The 22,084-nt window shown below is 37.3% G+C and overlaps 1 protein-coding gene across 7 annotated transcripts in view; it reads right to left on the reverse strand.

The window, feature by feature from the left end:
- Window positions 1-12,376: 12,376 nt before the first annotated feature.
- Window positions 12,377-22,084, reverse strand: part of FAM13A (family with sequence similarity 13 member A) — a 146,712-nt gene continuing 137,004 nt past the window's right edge. For all 7 annotated transcript variants that reach the window (XM_069093906.1, XM_069093924.1, XM_069093915.1 and 4 more), the window contains 3 exons: window positions 19,370-19,560; window positions 18,614-18,715; window positions 12,377-17,138 (listed from right to left, as the gene is read on the reverse strand). In XM_069093906.1, coding sequence (XP_068950007.1) covers window positions 17,012-17,138; window positions 18,614-18,715; window positions 19,370-19,560 — 420 coding nt within the window. In that variant the 3' untranslated portion in view covers window positions 12,377-17,011. The remainder of the gene's footprint in view (window positions 17,139-18,613; window positions 18,716-19,369; window positions 19,561-22,084) is intronic.

Genomic DNA, 22,084 nt, shown 5'->3' on the forward strand with positions numbered 1-22,084 from the left:
TGTAACCAGGAAGACTGAAGAGGACAAAGCCAAAGAAACTTGGTGACCCAGGAAATGTGTGTGGGATACATTTCCCAGAATTATAGGTTTTCTGGTTCTTTTGGCCTTGGTGGGACTTCTGTCTGAGATGTTTCTCAGTCTCTAAGACAGAGTAATAATAAGCTAGCCTAGGCTCTGGAACTTTGCCTTGGGTTTGAAGGAGGCTGCAGCCACAAGAGAGGAATGCAAAGCCAAGCACACTGCTGAGGGTGTCAGAAGCAAGATGAGCTGCTTCACAGGGGTTGTGGACCCCTCCAGCAGGGAGAAGTGCGTTCTGGATTATAGATGAGATCAAGGCTTGGTAGACTACACTACCTATGGTGAGAGCTGAGCGTAATCCACAGCTATTTTCTTTTCTCGCTGCTTTTTCAGTACGTTAGAATAGTTCCCCCAAATGATTTAAATTTCAATCTCTTTTTCTTCCATTTTCCTCATGTCAACTGGAGGAACAGTAGGAAGGAAAGGGAAAATTCAATCCTGGCTATGGCAAAATATTTTGAAATGCCATTTTAATTGCTGTTCACTTTTTTCTGATTCTGATATTATTAATAAATCATGTGACCATTAACAGTGAGTTGCAGACTCCTGTGAATTTGAGGGAGGTTGTTACCAAGGAAGACAGCCTGTGGCCTGGGGGTTTAATGAGCTAATTGAAAGTAGGTATTGTTTCATTCTTCGTATTTATTCGTGTCCCAGGGCATAGCACAGTGTTTGGCACATGGTAGATGCTGAAAAAAAATCAATACTTGTTGATTGATTGGGCCTTTATATTTTGGTAATTTTTTTCAGTATATTCCAGTCCTGTGGACTAACATTGAATTGGGAAATGGGATGGGGAGGGGCAGACTACTTTTGGAGTAACCGAACACCATCAGCAGCCAAACATAAAAGGTCTTTCCTCTCAACTGACAAAGTGATGGGTAGATCCCTTGGCCAAAGCAAAGGACATTTGTGGCAGTCACTAAGTACACCTGTTTGGATGGCATAGCGAATCACCAGCACACACACACACACACACAATTTCAATTCTAAGACCCTGGTGGCAGAAGAATATAGTTACTAGATTCCTACCCATCTTCCCTCCTGGGCTAGGGCCTCTTCCCAAGATGGGAGGAGATGAGTTGTTTGTCTGTTTCTTCTGCTTATCCATGAATCTAAAGGAAACATTTAAATATGAAAAATAGGTACATGGGGGAGGCTTGGGGTCCAGGGGAGAAAAAAGGAAGAGGTTTTGAAGGTTAGATGGCAGAGGATATTCTCATATTGGGATCCCTGTAGATCTGCCATGAAGTGTGGACAGGTCCTGCTGTGCGAAGCTGATCAGATTATTTGACAGTCCTAGAAGAGGTGAAAAGTGTCCCGTGTGCAACATTTGCGGGCATTGTCAGATGTGGTGGATTTTCTGAACTGCTTTTTCTCTTTGGTAAAAGGAATGGCTCATTTGGGAAGAGATGAAAGAGAGAGGTTAACCTGAGATGAAACCAAAATACATAGGTAAACACATTTCAGCAGGGTTTTTTTCACCTTTTTTTCATATGCCTAACCAGTTTGGCAAGTTCTGAATAGAAAACATTTGAAAGCCTTTTTGATCAGTTCACACTGTACTAATAAGCTACAGAGATACACTTTTGAGTAGCATTGGCAGATGCTTGCTAAGTAATTTGGACTCAGGCCTTCTCTTGGCCTTGGCTCACAGTTGAAACAACAAATGTTCCATCTAATTCTTCATTCCTTCCTCACAATCTCCTCCATCCTTTTCCATTTAGAAAGTTAATAGGATTTGAAGAAGGTGAAAAGAAACATTAACATTAGAATACCTTGGGCTGCAAGGTGGCACCACCTGCAGTGCACTGGATCAGGAGTCCAGAAGACTCATCTTCCTGAGTTCAAATCTGACCTGAGACACTTACTAGCTGTGTGACCCTGGGGGAATCACTTAGCCCTGTGTGCCTCAGTTTCCTCTTCTATAAAATGTGTGGGAGAAGGAAATGGTAAACCACTCCAGTATCTTTGCCAAGAAAATTCAAAATTAAGATATTTCCTCTGAATGGTTTAGGCTGGAAAGATATGTTGGAGGCAGATTGTGAAAGGTTTTAAAAGCAAAACAAAGCTGATATCTGATCTTAGAGGTGAGATCAATCACTTGTAATGTTTCCAGGGGTGCTAAAAATTTTGAGGTTCATGTCCAATGCCATAATTGATTAAGAAAGCCTAGGAAGCAGAAGCAATTACTGCTGCCAATATTTCTTTTCAGACCTTGGTCACAGCTGTGGATAGCAGGTCCATTCAAAGCTTGGAGCAAGTATGTTCTTTGTCACAAGCCCATTGGCTGTTCGGCCATTGTAAGGGATCAAAAATGCCTAGAAACAAGCCTGCAGTGGGATAAAGGGATGAACTTCATCGTCTGCTATCTCAGAGATTTCCAGATTGCCCATAATCAAAAAGAATAAGTGGATACTTTTAGTTGATCATGAGTCAAGAGGCTAATGGACATCCTAAGAGATGTTCTTTTGAAGATAAGATCAGATCCTGGACATCGGATTTTGTTATAGGGATCTATCAAGAGAGAAAATGTCCTCTAGCAGTTCAGTCCATCCTTTTCTCTTAGTCTTTGAGAGGTTCCAGGAGCGCCAGCCCTGGCCGTGACCAGGGTCACAGTCAGCATGTGTCGGAGATGTGACTTGAACCCATCCTCCTTATTACTCTTGGGATGGAGACTCTAGCCACTGCTTGATGGAAAAAGGACCTTTTCATACCCACGAGAGTGGCAGCATCTAGAGGACTGCTCTAGAGTTCTACTGTACAAGTTTCAACCTTGCCCCCTTGGAACCTTAAAAGAAGGCCTTTTTGATGGTGGGCAGAGGGGTCAGTGGTGAGAAATGCTGGAGAAAGTTTTAATTTGATTACTTGTTTTATTGGGGATAAAAGTCTGAGTGGGTTTTAATAGGGAGGTTCTGTTTCAGGAACTTTTTTATTTGGAATTATCACCTACATCAAATCCACCTCTTATATGTCTACCCAAATACATTTGGGACTCTGATGACACCATCTTGATAGGGTCTGAACAAGTAGCCTTGACCTGGATGATTACTAGCCTATTGACAGCACATTGAGGATGCCTGATTGAATCATAACTGGAATTAAGCTGAGCCTCCATCTTGGATTTGACCTTTAAAAGGAAATAATCAACTATGGAATAGAGTGAGATCTGAGCTGAACCCACAGACCAGACCACACAGAGAGAATGGACTTCGGTCCCCCAAAAGGTGGGGAAAGCTGCTTATGTGCACAGTCTCTTCCTCTTTGCCCTCAGGCGTCTCTGAGCCCCAGAGAAGGCAGTAGTAGAGAAATAATGGCAGATCAGCAAAAGAGTTCCTGGAGAGAAAAGGATTATTTCCTGGACAATAGTAGGTTCCTGAACTAAGCAAGAGTTGGAGCTTAGGAGTAGCAAGAAATGGAGTAAAACTTAACACTGTCCTCCACTAATAGTAAGATGTAAATGGGGGTTGACTTTTTACTCAGATGGTCCATAATTGTCATTGTATTGATCAAAGTTCCTAATTCTCTCAAATTTTTATTTATAAGACAGGACATTTTCTTTAATTCCCATGATCTCTCAAACATCTCTTAAACAGAAATTATGCTCCAAAAATAAAGCAACTTCAATTCTCTTCATAGTCTAAGACGCCCAGAATCCTAAAGAGGGTTAAAAAAAACAGGAACTGACACTCCATCACCCTGAGTTCACTTGGCACCCCTCCTCCTTTCCTATGCTACTGGCAGTGAGGCTGTCCTAGCAGACCCAAGGACTAGACACATGGGTTTGGCCTTGAAAAAAAGGAACTCCCACACCCCATATCCCTCCCTATTTCCAGTTCTGTTACAACACCAGCTCTGGGTCATGGAAGTTTGCCTTGGCCATGACAGTCAGAGCAAAAGCCTCCTGGGGCATACAACCCCATAGCACCAGCATTGTGAATCTCTGAACCACCAATGCCAGGTGGTTCATACCATCCTGTGGTATTAGTTAGTGCCTACTGCTGCCAGGCAAGAGAAATAAGGGAGTGGGACAGGATGCCAGGATGGGGATATGATGTGGGAGGGGTGGGGATAGGGAGGATGAAGCACCCACTGAACCTGAGGGAAAGAGTATAGCATTGAGTTGGGGCCATTTTTGATTACTCAAAAGTCAGTTGGGGCAAAGACCAAGGTTGATTAACTTTGAATTGCCCAGTGTGAGAGGAGGCTGAGACACTTCGAGATCCATCCCACAAGGAAACCACACTCAGAGGGGAGGGAGTCAGAGAGTGAATAAGGGAAAATAAGAGGGAAAAATTACTGAAATTAACAAAGACCTCAGAAAGAAGAAAACGCAAAGACCTTAAATATAAACAGATAAACCAATAGGGAAAACATCAGCAAAAGGAGGAAATTTAGTCTCCACATCTAGTAAATGAGTTCAGGCATCTATATTTATGAATAAATACTGCAAAATACAGGAAAGTGATCCAACATTCACAAAGACAGAGGACCTTATGGAATGTGAGTGGTTCAAAAGAGAAATGAGAATTAAGAAAACAGAATTTGTTGCCTGTAGAGCTAAAATAATGAGAATAATGGAAAAACTGGCATCTGCAATAGCAAGAAACAAAAGAGAGAATAATAGATTTTGAGTACAAATACAAAGACATGGACATAGAAGAAGAAGAAAAGAAGAAGAAGAAGAGGAAGAAAGAAGAAGAAGAGGAAGAGGAAGAAAGAAGAAGAAGAACCCAACAACTTTAAAAGAAATTTGCTCACTATGCAAGCAAAACTTACTGATCTCAAAGGTAGGATGCACAGAGGAAGCCTAAAGATCATAGGTCTCCTATGAACAGGACAAAAAAATCCTTAATACAATGATTCAGGAAGTAATTCACAACTGCTCAGAACTTCTGAACATAGAAAATGAAATACAGTTGAAAGAATACACAGATAACCTCCAGGAACACAAACAAACAAACAAGACTGCAGACTCTGAGATGCATGGTGGTTAAATTTAATGATTCTGAAAAAAAAATTCATAAACAAGTTCTATAAGGGATCAGAAGAAAAAATATCAAATACAAAAGAAAGGAAATTCAAATAAGGTAAGACTATTCTGCATCCACCTGAAATGTGGGAGGGAATAGAGTAAGTAATGTGTTCTTAAGAGCAATGGAACTCAGTCTATAGTCCAGGGTGACCTGTTTTGCAATGTGAGCTTAGTCATTGAATCATAAGGAGGTATTTGAAATATTTTCAAAGGAAAAATCAGAACTGAAAAGATTATTTGCTTCTGGAACACCCCAAACAACAGAAATGCAGGAATGAGTAAGCACAGTTGCTAAAGGCAGCAGCAGCAACAGTGACGGCCAAGAGGACAGTAAAAGAATTCTTTCTAAATATGCACAAGGAGAAAGAGATGAAGACAAATCTGGTGGAGGTAACAGGACATTATGAACAGAATATGTTGGCATCTTGTCTACAGGCTCTTGCTTCATCTCATGCAGGATTCTGGTTGGATTTGTGCACAAGCTATATTTTCTTCATATATTCTTTCCTTCTTTCTTTCTTCCCTTCTTTCTTTCTTTCCTTCTTTTACTTTCTTTCCTTTCTTCTTTCTTTCTTTCCTTCTTTTACTTTTCTTTCTTTCTTTCTTTCTTTCTTTCTTTCTTTCTTTCTTTCTTTCTTTCTTTCTTTCTTTCTTTCTTTCTTCCTTCCTTCCTTCCTTCCTTCCTTCCTTCCTTCCTTCCTTCCTTTCCTTAAAAAAAAATTTTATTATTTATTTAATTTAAACCTTCATTTCCTTTTAAATGCTGAGTTCCAGATTCTCTCTTTTCCTCCCATTCCTCCCTTATCTAGTGAAGAGGCAAGCAAAATGATATCCACTTATACATGTGAAATTATAAAAAGCACACTTCCATATTAGACATGTTACAAAAAAGTGAGAAAATTATACTTCAATTTGCACTTAGAGTTCACCACTTCTCTCTCTGGAGCTGTATAGCAATTTTTTCATCATGAGTCCTTGGAATTGTCTTGGATCATTGTATTGATCAGAATAGCCAAATCTTTCACAGTTGATCACCATTATGACATTGTTATTACTGTGCACAATGATGTCCTGGTTTTTCTCACTTTGCTTAGCATCAGTTCATATAGGTCTTCCTTTATTTTTTTTTTTTTAAACAACCCTGCTTGTAATTTTTTTAATAGCACAATAGTACTCTAGCCCAAACATATGCCACAACTTGTTCAGGCATTCCTCAAATGATGAGTATTCCCCCAATTTTCAATTCTTTTTTTTTTTTTTTAAGCAATCGGGGTTAAGTAACTTGCTCAAGGTAAAACAGCCAGTTATTTCTGGGTGTGGTGCTGAGTATCTGAGCCCAGATTTGATCCAGGTTATCCCGACACTGGAGCCGGTGCTGTTACTCACTGAGCCACCTGGCCGCCCCTAAGCAATTGGGGTTAAGTAACTTGCTCAAGGTTACACAGCCAGGTGTTTCTGGGTGGATGCTAAGTGTCTGAGCCCAGGATTCGATCTCCAGGTCATTCCAACACTAGAGCCAGTGCTCTTACTCTCTGTGCTACCTGGCTGACCTTCAATTTTCAATTCTTTACCACCACAAAAAGAGCTGCTATAAATATTTTTCTTTGACCTCTTTGGGGTATAGGCTTAGTAGTAGATCAAAGTAGTTGGATCAAAGGGTATGCCCTTTGGGCATGGTTCCAAATTGTTCTCCAGGATGAATGGACTAATTCATAACTCAATCAACAGTTTATTAAAGTAGCTATTTTCCCTCATCCCCTCCAGCATTTGTCAATTCTGATAGGTGTGAGGTAGTACCCTAGAGTTGTTTTAATTTGCATTTCTCTAATCAATAATGACTTAGAGCATTTTTTCATATCATTATAGCTAGCTTTGATATGTTCGTCTGAAAGCTTCCTGTTCATAGCCTTTGACCACTTATCAATTGGGAAATGGCTCTTGCTGTTACCAATTTGACTCAATTCCATATATATTTGAGAAATGAGGCCTTTATCAAAGAAAATTGCTATAAATTTTTAAAATATTACTTCATCATCTGTGGTATCATTTAACAAAATGTAGTTCCCCTGGTTATCTTTTAATTAGATCTATTTTCCTTTAAGATCATAATTACTACTCCTGCCTTCTTTTTAACTTCAACTGAAGCGTAATGGATTCTGCTCCAGCCTTTTATTTTAACCCTGTGTGTGTCTTTCTATTTAAAGTATGTCTCTTGTAAACAACATGTTGTTGGATTCTAGTTTCTAATTTATTCTACTTTATTTTATGTGAGCTTTCCTATTTTATGTGAGTTCATCCCACTCACATGCACAGTTAGGATGACTAATTGTATGTTTCCCTCCATCCTATTTTATTTTTATCCTTCTGTCTCTCTCTCTTTTTATCTTGTCCCTTCTCAAAAATCTGTTTTGCTTCTGACAGTTGCCTCCCTTAACCTGCCCTCCCTTTTATCATCCCTCCTCCCAATTTTTATCCTTTTCCCCTCTTGTTTTCCTATTGAGTCAAATAGATCTTTAAACCCAACTGTGTATTATAATATTCTTCCCTCTTTGAATCAATTCTGATTAGAGTGAGGTTCAAACATTGCCCCCCTAACTCTCTATTATAAAGGATCTTCCTTAAAGGCCTCTTTTATGTGAGAAAAATTTAATTATCTTATCTCTCCCTTCTCCCAGTGCATCCATCTTTCTCTTACATTTTTTTGAGATCATTCTAACATAATTGACCCACACTCATGACCTTTGTCTATGTAGGCTCCTTTGTAATTGACCTAATAATGATAATGTTCTTAAAAGTTACAAGTATCATCTTCTCATATAGGAATATAATTAGTTTAACTTTATTGAGTCTCTTACATTTACTCTTTCATGTTTACTTTTTTATGCTTTCTCTTGAGTCTTGTATTTCAATGTCAAATTTTTTATTCAGCTCTGATCTTTTCTTCAAGAATGCTTGAATTTCTTCTATTTCATTAAATATCCATCTCCTCCTCTGACCCAAAGATTATATTCAGTTTTGCTGGGTAGGGGATTCTCAATTGTAATCCTTGCTCCTTCATGTTGTTGCCTTCTCTGAGTTTGTGTTTTGGTCTTTTTTAATAGTCAAATTCTCTTTTTTTCTGTTTGCTCATTTTTCCAGTCTATTTCTTGATTCTGAACTTTATGTTAAAGTTGGGTTCTGCCCACCTTGAAGTGTAGAGGTACTGTCCCAAGCTTCAGGCTTTTTCATGCTACTATTACCGAAGCTGAAGGTCTGGAAGTTTTTGGTTTTTCCAAGGTTGTGTGATGCAGGGAGAAGTGTGGTCATTGCTCTCCTACTCTGTGTTCTGGTCTTTATCCAGAAAGGGCCCCTGCTCTCCTGCAGTCACAAATACTAGTGCTCCTCTGGGCCCTGGAACTGTGACCAGGGCCTGTGCTTTCTTGCACCCACAGATGTTACTCCTCTTTCTTGCCTTGGAATTAGGACCCCTGCTCCCTTGTGACTGATGATAAGTGCTACTCTCTGTCCTGGAACTGCTATCGAGAAATGATTATGGGCTATAGAGTTACCAATCACTGCTAGCTGCACCCAGGTCCAGCAAAGAATTGCTTGTAATCTCTTTCTAAACAGTTTTCTGAACCCCTTACCATCTCTGAACTGAGAGCTCCCCAAACTGCTGTTGCTGCTACATGCTTATGCTCTGGACAGGCCTCCACACCTATGTCACAGACCTTTCCTGCCAATGTCCTAAGTTGTCTTAGGCTGGAAAAATGTCTCACACTGACCTTTTGTTGGCTCTGCCACTTGAGAATCTGATTTGAGGCTTTATTTTAAAGTTGTTTGGAGGGGAATGTTAGGAGAGTTTGAGTAGGTTGCATCATGTTCTTTGCCATCTTGATTTTACCCATATCCCACTTATGTTTTTCTTTGAAACATTTCTTATAGATGTTTTGAATCATTTTCTTCTTCTGAGTTTGAGTCTTGAGTGTCCCTGGTACCATCATAGCTCTTTATAGAGGGATTATTTTTTTTCCTTCTCTCTCTCTCTCTCTCTCTGTCTCTCTCTGTCTCTCTGTCTCTCTCTCTCTCTCTGTCTCTCTCTGTCTCTCTCTCTCTCTCTCTCTCTCTCTCTCTCTCTCTCTGTCTCTCTCTCTCTCTCCCTCTCTCTCCCTTCTTTCCTTTATTTCCGTACTTCTTGCCTTTGGATTCTGCCCACCTCTGGAGAGAAGTTCTAGTTTGAATTTTTGTCTTTTTCTGACTGAGTTTTTTGTACTTTAGCTGCTTCCTTGGGAATATTGAGTATTATATTATTGTCACAATTTCAGAAATAACTCAAGCTGAGAATTTACAAGCTTTCAGTGCCCTTTCTGTGGTAGGATCCAGGACAAAGTTTCTCATGGTTGACTCCTGGTGTAAGATCTATAATTTTCTGACCTGGATTTGGGTTTGCACTCCTGTTGGATTGACCTCTGGCTTGAAGTTACAGTAGATTAATGCTGGATTGAGGCCTTCTCAACCAACTGAAAAGCTTTGCAGATTAAGAGCAACTAAACTGTAAATTCCCGTTTTCTCCAAGTTCCCTGCCTTGGTTATTCTGCTGCAAACTTCAGAACTAGTCTTAAGACAGGAACTGAGACCCTGCTTCACTGCTGTAGTTAAAGACACACAGCTGCTACTTGCTTCTAAACTTGCTTCTTGCTCAGTAAACTGCCTAGGACCCATGACCACTCCTCTTCATGGAATAGCACCCATAGGTGCATGCTCCCCCCTCAGTCTGCCCCAGATCTCTGACCTAGAATTGGGTAGCGAATGATATAGAATCCCAAATGTCACCTGCTTATAAATATTGCACAAGGTTAGCACCCCACTTTATGGTACTGGAAACTTTTCTTTCTGTTGTTCATAGTCTCAAGTCAGTTCCTAAATATTGGAATGCTCTCTGGGGGTGAAAGAATAGGATGGAGGGAAAAAGTAATCATAACTGCGAATGTGAATGGGATGAACTCACCCATAAAATGGAAGAAGATAGCAGAATGGATTAGAAACCAACATCCAGCAATATGTTCTTTACAAGAAACACACTTGAAACAGGAACACAAAGAGTTAAAATAAGAGTTTGGAACAGAATCTATTATGTTTCAACTGAAGTAAAAAAGGGATGGGTAGCAATCATGATTTCAGACAAAAGCAAAAATGAACCTAATTAAAAGAGATAATTAGGGAAACTACATTTTGCTAAAAGATATTGTAGACAACAAATATCATATATGCACCAAATGGCACAGTATCCTTTTTTTTTCCTTTTGGAGAGGGGAGAGGAGGGCAACTGGGGTTAAGTGACTTGTCCAAGGTCACAGGGCTAGTAAATGTTAAGTGTCTGAGGCCGGATTTGAACTCAGGTCCTCCTGACTCCAGGGCCAGCACTTTGCCACCTAGCCACCCCCCACAGTATCCAAATTCTTAAAGTAAAAGTTAAATGAATTACAAGAGGAAATAGCCTGTAAAATATACAATAATATGTATTATTATATATATACTATACTATAATATATTGGTTTTTAGTATAATACTATACTATAATAGTGGGGGACATCAATTACTCCTACCAGACCTAGATAAATCTAACCATAAAATAAAAAGTTAAGGAGATGAATAGAATTTTAGAAAAGTTAAATATGATAGATCATGGAAATAGAAGTATACGTTTTTTTAGCTCTATACACATGACACCTCCAAAAAGATCATGTCTCAGGGCATAAAAACCTCAGAAACCAATGCAGAAGTTCATACTTTTTGGACTGTAATGCAATAAAAATTATATTCAGTAGAGGACCTTTGAATCATAGATTAAAAATTAACTGGATAGTCAATAATCTAATCCTAAAGAATGAGTAGGTCAAAGAGCAAATAATAGAAACAATTAATTATTTCATTAAAGATAATGACAATGGGTGGCAAAGAATTGGAAATTAATGGGGTGCCCATCAATTGGGGAATGGCTGAACAAGTTGTGGTATATGCATATAATGGAACACTCTTGTGCCATAAGAAATGAGGAGCAGATGGACTTCATATTTACCTGGAGAGGCTTATACAAATTGATGCTGAGTGAGAAGAGTAGAACCAGGAGAAATTTGTACACAATTACAGACACAATGTATGTGTGATGACCAACTTTGATAGACTGGTCTCTTCTCAGCAATGCAGTGATATAAGTCAATCCCAAAACACTCACAATGGAGAGAGATGTCTACATACAGAGAAAGAACTAGAAAGAACTGAGTATGAATCCAGATTGAAGCAAACTACCTGATCTTTTTCTTTTTCTTGTTTGATTTCGTTTCCTCTTTACCATTTTTCATTCCATCTGATACAATCCGTCTTTACAACCTGACTGTCTTATGTGAAAGTATTAGCAGATCCTATACTTGATTGTATACCATCATGGGGTGGGGGAGAGGAGGGAGGGAGAGAAAATTTGAAACTCAAGGAATTGTGGAATTGAATCTTGTAAATTAAAAGTAAACAAACAAATTAATAAAGACAAAAAAAATAAAATATCTTACACTGAAAAAAAATTAAAGATAATGACAATGCATGGAGGACAACTCTACAAATTCATTATGTGGCCTCTATAGAATAAAATTTTTCCAAAAGCTCTCTATTCTCAAATAAGAGAGAGAGAGACAGAGAATAATTTTGATCTGGAACTAATAATATTTGGGGGCGACTCAGATTCACCAGAACCATGGCATTAGCAAGGGCATGAGTTAAAGGAACGAAATTTCCCCCTTGCATAATTAAAACGTTTTCCCCCATCACACAATTCAACTTCTGAAAATTTGGAGATTAATAGTCCCTTCCCCCCCCCCCCCTCTTGTCATCTACTCCTTAAAACGGGGGTTGGGAGGGGGCGGGCAGGAGCAGCTACAAGGGAAGGGAAACCTGGAATACAGACACTGGCCTCCAATAACATTGCTCCTCAATGTATCACTAAAAAACAAGTATAAGAATGTCCATTTTCATTAGACTCTTCAGAGAGCTATGACACTAAGCAGCAGCATTTAATACCTGCTCTGTGTAAGGCATTCTTTGAGTCCCTGGGAATATAGATACAGCATAAAAAAATAGTTCTTGCTTTCAACGAGCTTACATTCTATTCAAAGGAATATGTAAACATTTACATAGACCTCAGGTCTAAGCCACAATTTGTGGTTCCTAGGTATGAGGAAATAATATCACTTCCTCAAATATCCTTGATACCATCCAATTTCAAGATGCTCACAGAGGTAAAAATATTCTCTTTAATTTTGTACAAAATACAATCATGTACAAAAATGTACACAGCTTTCATTCAGTTTACATTTTAAAAGTACACATGGTGATTTCAAATTTTACATATCACTTAAATAGTTCTGGGTACATATTTCCTAAAATTTTATCCTTTGTTCAGGTCATTATTTGCATGATAACATAGTTTGTTTTCAGATATGGAATGAAGTCTGCCAAACTAATATTATATCTATGCATCTAAGAGTAATTGACCTCTGAATTCTGGGGAGAAACATGAATATCTATATATGCCACCAGCATCTCTATATAAGAAAATGGACATATATATGTATATGCATATATACATATATGCAGACACACATACACACATATACATATATATTTTTGTATTTTACAATCATGCTTATATAAATAGATTAGTTTGATCTGATCTGTATCAGTTCCCAGAGACCATCCTTATAAAGCATGTCCTCTGAGTACATGCAGATGACCACAGAGGTGCAATGAGCACTCTGGAAGTGAGGAATTTTGGGGGACCTTCAAAGCTCAGGGTCATGTTGTATGGCTTTTATTATATCTTATTAGTCCCTTCAAAAGCTACCATTAGAAGAAACTTAGCAAGCTTTTTGCCCAAAACTTAGTTTTTAAAAACATGTAGTTTGAGTTTGAGAAAAAAATAGGACTTAAAAAAAACAAACTGGGGGACGATATTTTGACAAATTCAAGGCTTTTTATAAGACCATTTTTGCAACAAGGTACACTTATTTGTCTATCTGTCCCTTTTCCTCTGAGCTTGATGGCTGGATACTGTGGCATTAGGGAGCCTGGTTTCTGTTTTTTCCTTTCTTTTAAAGCATCTAGAAAATAGTCTTCTTTAGGTCAAATGACAAAACCAAGATGCAGTATACAAGGAAAAGGAAACTTTACTGTCATCAAAGAAAAATATGATTTTGACTGTAAAACAGATTTTCAGTATTTCACTCAAATAAACATTCTGAAGTACTTTTCAAAATAGTTCTAAAATAGTTAACTCAAGTTGATGATATATTAAATAGTCTAAACCTAGCTTAGCTTCCAAGTTGTCAATACAATAAATGATTTTTATGCAAGAAAAATGGCATCTCCAATATTAAAGGCATTCCATCTAATTGCACTGTATCCCAGACTTAACAATGATGACAACATTCTCATTCTTTCCTCACATTCTTATATATTCGTAATAATCTATGGATACTTTTATTTATAAAATAGGCATTGAATATGCAATCATACAGAAATCCCCTGAGACAAGAATTTTAAATTTCTTTTTGTAACACAATTTAACAAGGCACATAGAAAGCACAGCAAATTCATCCTCATTAGAAAACTGAATCCCTCAGAGGTCCAAATATTGTACTCCACATAAAATGATGAGATGCCTAAACAAAATGCCCAACTTGTACCAACCACACAGGGGCCCTCCTAAGTGTGCACATACTTGGTATCTGGTCAATTTTCCAAACCTCACCCCATCAATCACTTCCATTCTTTAAATGGAGATTACAGATCAGGCCATGTCTATCTAACCTGTGAGTAACTACAATGGCCTTTTCCCCTCGTCAATTAAAGCAAGCATCCAGAAGTAAACTACAGTCTTACATAATCTCTCCATGACATGATATTTCAAAGGCAAACATCTTTTCATTTTGTTTTTCAAGTTTGGCCTGAGTTGGTGTTCTTCTGCACAAACCTTCTTTGAAGTTAACAAATGTGTAGAAAGATGGCAGGCTTTCCCCTTACAGACAGAAGAATGTTTTCTTATTTCTTGATGTATTTTGAAACAGCCCTTACTTGAATTCTTGTATATATTTGCTTCTTGTGAAAATTATAAGCCTTTTCCATCTTGAATTTTCATAATCAATCATTATTTTTATTTTGTTTTTTCTTTTAATTATTATTCATCTTGAAGATTTTTATTATGCTGGCATTTGGTAATAAACATGCATATTTCCAAAAGGCAAAAGAAAAAAATAACTCACCCCCCCAATGCTCTCGTCCATGCAAAGTCAAATAAAATAACTTGTGTCACGATACAACTCTTTGCAAACTGTGTTGTAATAGAAACAAATTTGTCTCATAACTATTTTATTTACATACCAGTATAGCATGTAGCATGTCTACAAATAAGTTTTGAGCTATTTTAAAAACAATTTTTAAAAGTTGGGTTCTATAAGTTTAGGTATTTGAATGACTACAAATTAAAGTGGAAATCAGAACTGAAAACGAGGATTTATTTTACTGATTTTTTGGCCTACTTAGTAACCAAATAAAAATTTGTTACTTTATAATGTGGTTAATTTAGATATGTCAGTAATATTAGTTTTCTTACCATTTGGTGTTTTGAGTTTTATAATTTAGTTCTATAAGGTTTTTTTCCTATAGGTTTTCTTCAAAGATATTCTCAGGCATAATAATTAAATAGTTACATACTCTAATCGATATTCCCTCATATTTAAAATTTTTTTTTCGAGAGGCAAAATTTTTTTCTTTAAAAATACAATTTTTGATTATGTAGAATTCATTATTAATCACATTCAATTTCAAAAATAGAAACTATCATCAAAATACATTTTATCTTTTAAGCTGTAACTCTTTGGAGTTATAACAATCTGTCATATAAACAGTGAATCAAAGCATCCAGAATCATTATCGATGTCTAGTCGCATTTTTGAAATTTAAAAATTTACAATTGACCTTTTGGCTATGCACTGTCACTGTATACAAGTTAAAATGGGGAAATGATTAGCACAGAGCTCATGCTTACATTCATTAAAAAAAAAGGGATCCTTCCCTCCCTTAACAGCCCTCTCCACCTGTTAGTAATTCTTCGACTACAATTGATAGAAATGGAGAAAAGCCACTTTGAGGTTATAGTGCCATTAATTTAAAGTAGTTTGGCAAAGTTAACATTAGAAATCCACCTAGGACACTTCAAAGCAATTAGCTTTAAGAATTGTCAAGTGGATTCAAAGGTCAGCCCTCCAAATGAGACAGGCATGTTCATCCGTCAAGTGACTTCTTCAGAAGAAAAAACCTTAAGAAATCAGTTCATGCATCAGAAATCTACTCGACTTCTTCCAAAACACACTTCCTAGATTTGGAAGAAGTATCAAGCAGAAAGTGATGTTTGTTGCTATGGAGGATAAGAAGAAAAGCTGAGAAATCACAGGGGGAACTGTCCCACTTAAAATTTTTCCATTTTTGAAATGGATGATTCGAAGTCTTCGAACTGCTTGGTCCTATTAGACAACGAAGATGGCTTTATCGAACATTCTCCAACAGAGATAATAATCAGCAATGAAAATGAATGGAAATGAATCAGCAATAGACTCTTCTCTACCTACATATTTTCACTGAAAATGATGTGAATAATATTCTGCCTTGGAGATCACCTTTGAAGAAATAATTTATTTTTCAGTTCCCAGCTTCCTGTCATAAGCCCACATTTGCCTTTAGCTCAGGAAAACAGGAACAGAGGCCTACCTCTTATGTCATACCCAGTCACTGAAAATAATAATCCAGCATGCTTTTTTATCTTGTTTTTTAATCAAAAGAAAACAGCAGACATAAACTGCAGTTCTATAGGCATGTGGGTGGCCTGAGTCAATGTTAAATGAGAACTTTTCACTTTTTTTTTTGCCTTTTTAAAGGGGGGAAGGCAGGGCAATTGGGGTTAAGTGACTTGCTCAAGGTCATATAACTAGTTTTATATTAAGTCTCTGAGGCTGGATTTGAACTCAGGTCCTCCTGATTCTAGGGCCAGTTCTCTATTCACCATGCCACTTACCCACCCCACCTTTTACTTCTTTAACCCATCACAGAAAGAGAAATCACTTTTCAGGTAACACTCCAGTTATCTGAAGCAACTACTGCCTATGCTGTCTTCTCATCATCCTATCTGGGCTGCTGGATACAACCCAGTCACAGCCAAGGTATGAAATCTATTGCTCAGTTGAAGAAACATGAAATAAAAATACCAATCAAGGGAGGAGTTGTCATTCTGATCAGAGCTGCCATCTACCTGAGCTGAAGTAAAAGCCAAGCCATGAACAAAGATGGCGGATGGCATAGTGCTATTTAAAACGTCACAATGAAAGGCAAGGCAGCATCCCGGGCTAATTCACAGAAACATTTAACTGAATGGGATCCAAAGACAACAGAAGACCCCACAGCATGCAGACTCGAAGTGAATCAAAGTCCTGAGCTTATTTTTCTCGCAGTGAAATGGAACAGTTCTTTGTTTCTCAGAATGTTGAGTAACTGTAGGTCATGTGTAGGATGAGTATATCTAAACTTAATGATGGAATAGCTAATATTAGTAAAGTTTGCACCACAGTGAAATGCATGTGTATGTGCATAAATGTTGACTCGGGTACAACGACATACCCAGACAAAAGTTTCTTTCTCAGTAAACGATATGATACGTGAGTGAATGACTGTAGCACGGACCAAATAGCCTTCATGACTGGAGCTATCCTTGGTACTCCACACCACTGGATTTCTTAGTTTCATAGAGAGTTGCTGACTGTCTTGTGAAGGATCCTTCAATAACTCAAGCTACTGAGTCTTTTCTGAAGAGATTTTTTTTTACATGATCTTTAAATCAATGTCTCTCTTGCTGATGAGCACTTCCAAGAGCCTTATTTTTGCCTTCACATGTTTGTATTCAATATACTCTTCAGCCATTGGAGTGCGGTCTTCCTTCTGGACATTTCTGAGGGAAATACAAGGAGAAGATGATATTCATTTTTTTCCTTTCTTTCCCACATAAAATTCTTTACTACAGAGTGGTTGTATTTTATTTTACATGTCTTTCAAATAATTAATGCAAATCAAGGATATCTGACATTATGCAAAGCCATCAAGATTTTAGTTAGCTTAAAAAGAGAACATTTTATTTACATTTGTACTTAGATACTTGTTTTACATTTTACTTAAATTCTTCCCTTGAACATCATGCTATCTACAGAATATGAACTCTAAAAATGTATATTTAAAAAATATAATGTGGCATAGAATATGAACCTTAAAATTGTATGTTTTATAAATATAATATGGTTTTTAAATTAATAGTGCAAATGAGCATACTTGTTCTAAGACCAATTTCAGTTATTTTAATTAAACATCCATTTTAGTATCCTAATTTCCATTTTCTGTTATACAATTAAATTCTTTAGACCTTAGGTCTCTCATCTGTAAAAATGAGGGTATTCCAAGGAGGTCTCATTTATCTCTAAGATTCTATGGGTATATTTTCAAAAATGTCTCCCCAAACATTTTGTTATTTATAACAGGTGGGTTTTGAAATCTCTGAATTTGTGGTAATTATGATGTTTAGCCTGGTGAATGAATAATCTATTTTAGTGGCTGAAACTTAACTGAAAGAAAAAAAAGATCCAAAAACCTTACTCAGTTTTGCGTTTGACTTATTATGCGACAGATATGAATGCCAAATGAAATCTACTTTTAAAATGTGTCATAGAAATTGCACAAGGATAAAGTGGGATAATCCCTGTCAACAAAAGAGAACAAAGTTCTCTTTCTTCTCAATGTAGATAAGTTCTTCACTTGAACTATTAGCTGCATGACCTGGGCCTCACATGTGGAGTCTAAAAATGCACGTGTCATTATTATGTGGGCAGTCAGAGACAACACAGTCAGGTGGAAAGAATGTTGGCTGTGGGTCAGAGGTTCCAATCCCATCTGATAATTACTACCTGGGTGACCTTGGGAAAATCATTTAACCTCCCTGGGCTTTGGTTTCCCCATCCATAAAAGGAGTGGCTGTGTTTATGTGACCTCTGAGGTACCTTCCAGCTGCTAGATCTGTGACACTATGACCTCATGATCATTTTTGCCCTAAAACCAACTCTGATTATTTTAAATTGATTAAACACAATTTTTGTGGTGCTACTTTCTATTCTTCATTGTCCTTCACCTTCCCCTGCCTCAATCTCAGTTTCCTAAAAATTATTTCAAAACAAGTTACTCTGCTACCTAAAGAGGAACATGTGATATTTTACTTCTTTCTTGGACCTTAATTTTTCAGGAAATCATTTAGTGAAATAGCAAAAGACAAGACTACTGAGAATGGGGGGTCCTGGGAGATAAGACTACAGGAAAGTAACACGGCAAAGTCCCAGATGAGTATAAGATGGATTAGAAAGAAAAGGGGGGGAAATGTAGTACCTTGAGTTTTGTCTGAAAAAATTATCCTCAAAGTCACGAAGTTTTTTTCGGATTCTTTTCTTCTCTTCTTTCACTTCTTGAAGTTGTTCTAAGAGCTCATGTCTAAGAAGGTTAAAAAATTAAAGAAAATCAAAATTAAACAACCCTCCCCCCATAGTAATGCAGTAGAAAGGAAAACCAATGGGGACAGTTTTGCAGTAGTTATGAAAATAAAACTTTGGGGTCAGCAGAAGCAGATGTCATGGCAGACTGTTGCTATTTTAAGCGTCCTTAGGGCTTATGAAATCCCATGTTGACCTTTGCCATATTTCCTTGACAAAATAGAGAGGATTTATACTTGAGATGTATCAGATTGTGAAGGGCAGATTCATGTGGAGCCATTTATAATCATCTTTTTCTTGTTGAAGTAGCAACTAATAAGAGATGTCAGGAAACTCTCCAAACTAATGAATTAAAAAAACAAACAACCTCACTCTTAACTCTACACCAGTCAGAGGACCATACATGGAGACCTGTAAAGCCCCTCCAATGCCATCTAATCTAACTCCCCCATTGAAAAACTCCCTGGGAAATCACACAATTAATAATCATAAAAGATGATATTTGTACCTAGGTCTTTGACTAGGAGTACCAGTGTTCCAGGCAAATATTTCCTGAATAAGTCATATCTTTTTGGTCTATATGTTTTTCTTAATAAAGAAAAGTTGAAAAAAGTATAATTTATGAAAGTAAAAAGCTTTAAGAAGTGTGACATACACAGATGCAGCATGAAGGTTGGAGAGTCTCATATCCTGACTGCCTTTTGGAGGTAACTTATCATCCAAAGGGGAAACAAAATGTTCGGCATTATCTTCCAGTTGGTCCAGAAAGCAGAAGTCAGTTTCTATGGGGATTGTGAAGTCTGGCTTTGTGTTACTGTCATCTTCTGAACCATCATCCTCTTCCTCCTGGAGCAACACATATCAGCCCTTTTTTTTTTTTAATCTGGTTACTCTCATCAACACAAACATATTAAGATACGACCACGGGAAATTTCAATTAGGAAGACATTGTTTAGAAGTCTGATTCTACTCAAGTCAATCAAAGCAAAGTCAATGACCCTGAATTGGGGAATGATTAAACACATTCATAATATGATGCTAATGAACTCTAAGAAATGCTGAATATGAAAAACTCCAAGAAACTTGGAAAGACTGTGTGTGCTGACATTGAGTGATGTGGAAGCGAGAACAGAAGAAGCTGTATAGTGACAACAACGTAAAAGAGAAGAACAAAACAGAAACTGGCTGCTAGTTGACTGGAATGACTCAGCTCTGGGGGAAACACTGAAAAACACCGGCTCTTTGCAGAGGTAGGAGGCTATGGACACGGAATCTTGCATGTACGAGGTTGATATATTGATTGGTTTTGCTGAGCTTTTTTTATCTCTTCCTTTGAAAAACTTACTTAAAAATTACTCGGGATGATTTATTATATAATGGACATTAGAATATATTTAGAAACAAAGGCAGCGTGAAAACAAAAGAAATAAGTAAAAGTAAAATTAAAAAATAAAAGCAGACAACCAAAGTGATTTGCTTTTGGGACATGGTCGTCTCTCAGAATGTGGAGGAGGCAGATGATGATGATGATGATGATGATGATAGCTAGGATTTATATAGCACTTTACAATTTGCAAAATGCTTGATAAATTAATTTCATTTTGTCCTCGTGACAACCCTTGGAATTAAGCACTATTATTATCAACATGTTACTTACAGATTAGTAAATTTAGGGTCATACAGCTACTAAGTATCTGAGGTGAGATTTAAACTCAGGTGAGACTGGCTCCAGGTTCAGGGTTTATCCACTGAACCATTTTGCCATTAATTGCACTTTATTTTGAAGAACAAATAAGAAGTGGTTGGCCATGTGGAAGTGCTGGAACATTGACAGAGAATGATGATATTTTGGGAGATTTCATAATAGCCAAGTAGAAGAACAATGGGCATAGTCATACATGTATCTTAGACTTTAAGATAAGCAGATTTCAAGAAGTTTATAACAAAAACAAGTATGATCTCCATGGGTAGAAAAGAAAGATAAGGTTTCAAGAGGTCACAGAACTATGACAGTACAATTGTTGGGGAAAAAAGGCATTTGAAGAAATAAAAAAATGCCAGGGGTAAATCTCTGATGAACTCACATTTATAAGAGACATGTAAAAAGAGAGATCTCAGAAGCAATGTCTTTCACATGGCCAAGGATAACAGATTTAGAAATAGTGTCAAGAAAATATAAGTGAAGAATAAGATCCAATCAGCAAACAATTACCAAGGAAAGAAAACCAAAATAGCCCCTTACACTTGGATGATAAATAAGCATATGAAAGGGGACCAACCTCTCACCATATGAGGCAGATTGTATAAAATTAACAGGTAAGAAAGAGAAAGCAGACTTTGTAAAAGCTTCTCTGTCAAGAATTATCAACCCTTTCCACTTTGAAGAATGTTTTTAAAGTGCAAAGGGAAACTCACGAAAGAGAAGACATAATAACACACTACCACCTAGTCTTTACAAATGAGGTCAAGTCTTCAGATTTGGACAAACTTACGTCCCAAAGTAGTAAAAGAACTTGTCGTGATGACTAAGCACCGTGATTACCAACCAAACAAAAATCAGCAGAAGATTGGAGACAGGAAGCACCCCACTTTCCTAAAAGGTAGGTACTGGAAACCATAGAAAGAATTCAGGAACTGATTGTTAAATGTCTCAGGACCACGTTTATCATTCTGTACTCAATGCCAGTCTGAGATTTTTAACGATGTTAAAGTGATGCCAAACGAATTTCACTTGCTTTTTTTGATACTGTTAATAGACAGACAGACAGACCAGGAGAATCGGTATTTTATCCTGGCATTTGGCAATGTCTCTTGAGATATCTTTGTGATACAGTGATACTTTTCAAACCAATAACTGACTTCTGATAGTATCCAACATTTTTGTCAATAATTCAGATCAGGGGTGTCAACTCAAATAGGAAGAGATCCCTGCTGGTTGCAAATTGACTTAGAAAACCACCAATTAACATTATCTATATTACATTGTATTTTTATTTATTTTATCAAACATTTCCCAATTACATTTTAATCTGGTTCCAGATACAGTGGGTCCATAAGTCTGACATTTGATTTGGAAGAAAGCACCTTTCTCGAACCAATGGACCTATGAATCTTGTCTGATAAAACATTTAATGTGATCCAAGGTAATATTAATATAAATATAGGGAATGAATTCCCTTACATAACACTGACTGGAAGAGGGTAAGAAGATGATTTCAACTGTAGGGTAAGAACTTTTAAAGGTTTTTAAGTTCTAACGACAACTTGAAGTTCGTCCACAGTTCACGTAGTAGGGCAAGTTCTATCAGATTCTGAATCTTATCAAGAACAAGTTTTCTTATGTAGTAACAGTTCTATCCCATGCAGATAC

The sequence above is a fragment of the Petaurus breviceps genome, unplaced genomic scaffold (assembly GCF_028583685.1).
Source record: "Petaurus breviceps papuanus isolate PSGF00001 unplaced genomic scaffold, PetGlider_PUasm1.0 126, whole genome shotgun sequence".
In the NCBI taxonomy this organism is placed as follows: Eukaryota; Metazoa; Chordata; class Mammalia; order Diprotodontia; family Petauridae; genus Petaurus; species Petaurus breviceps.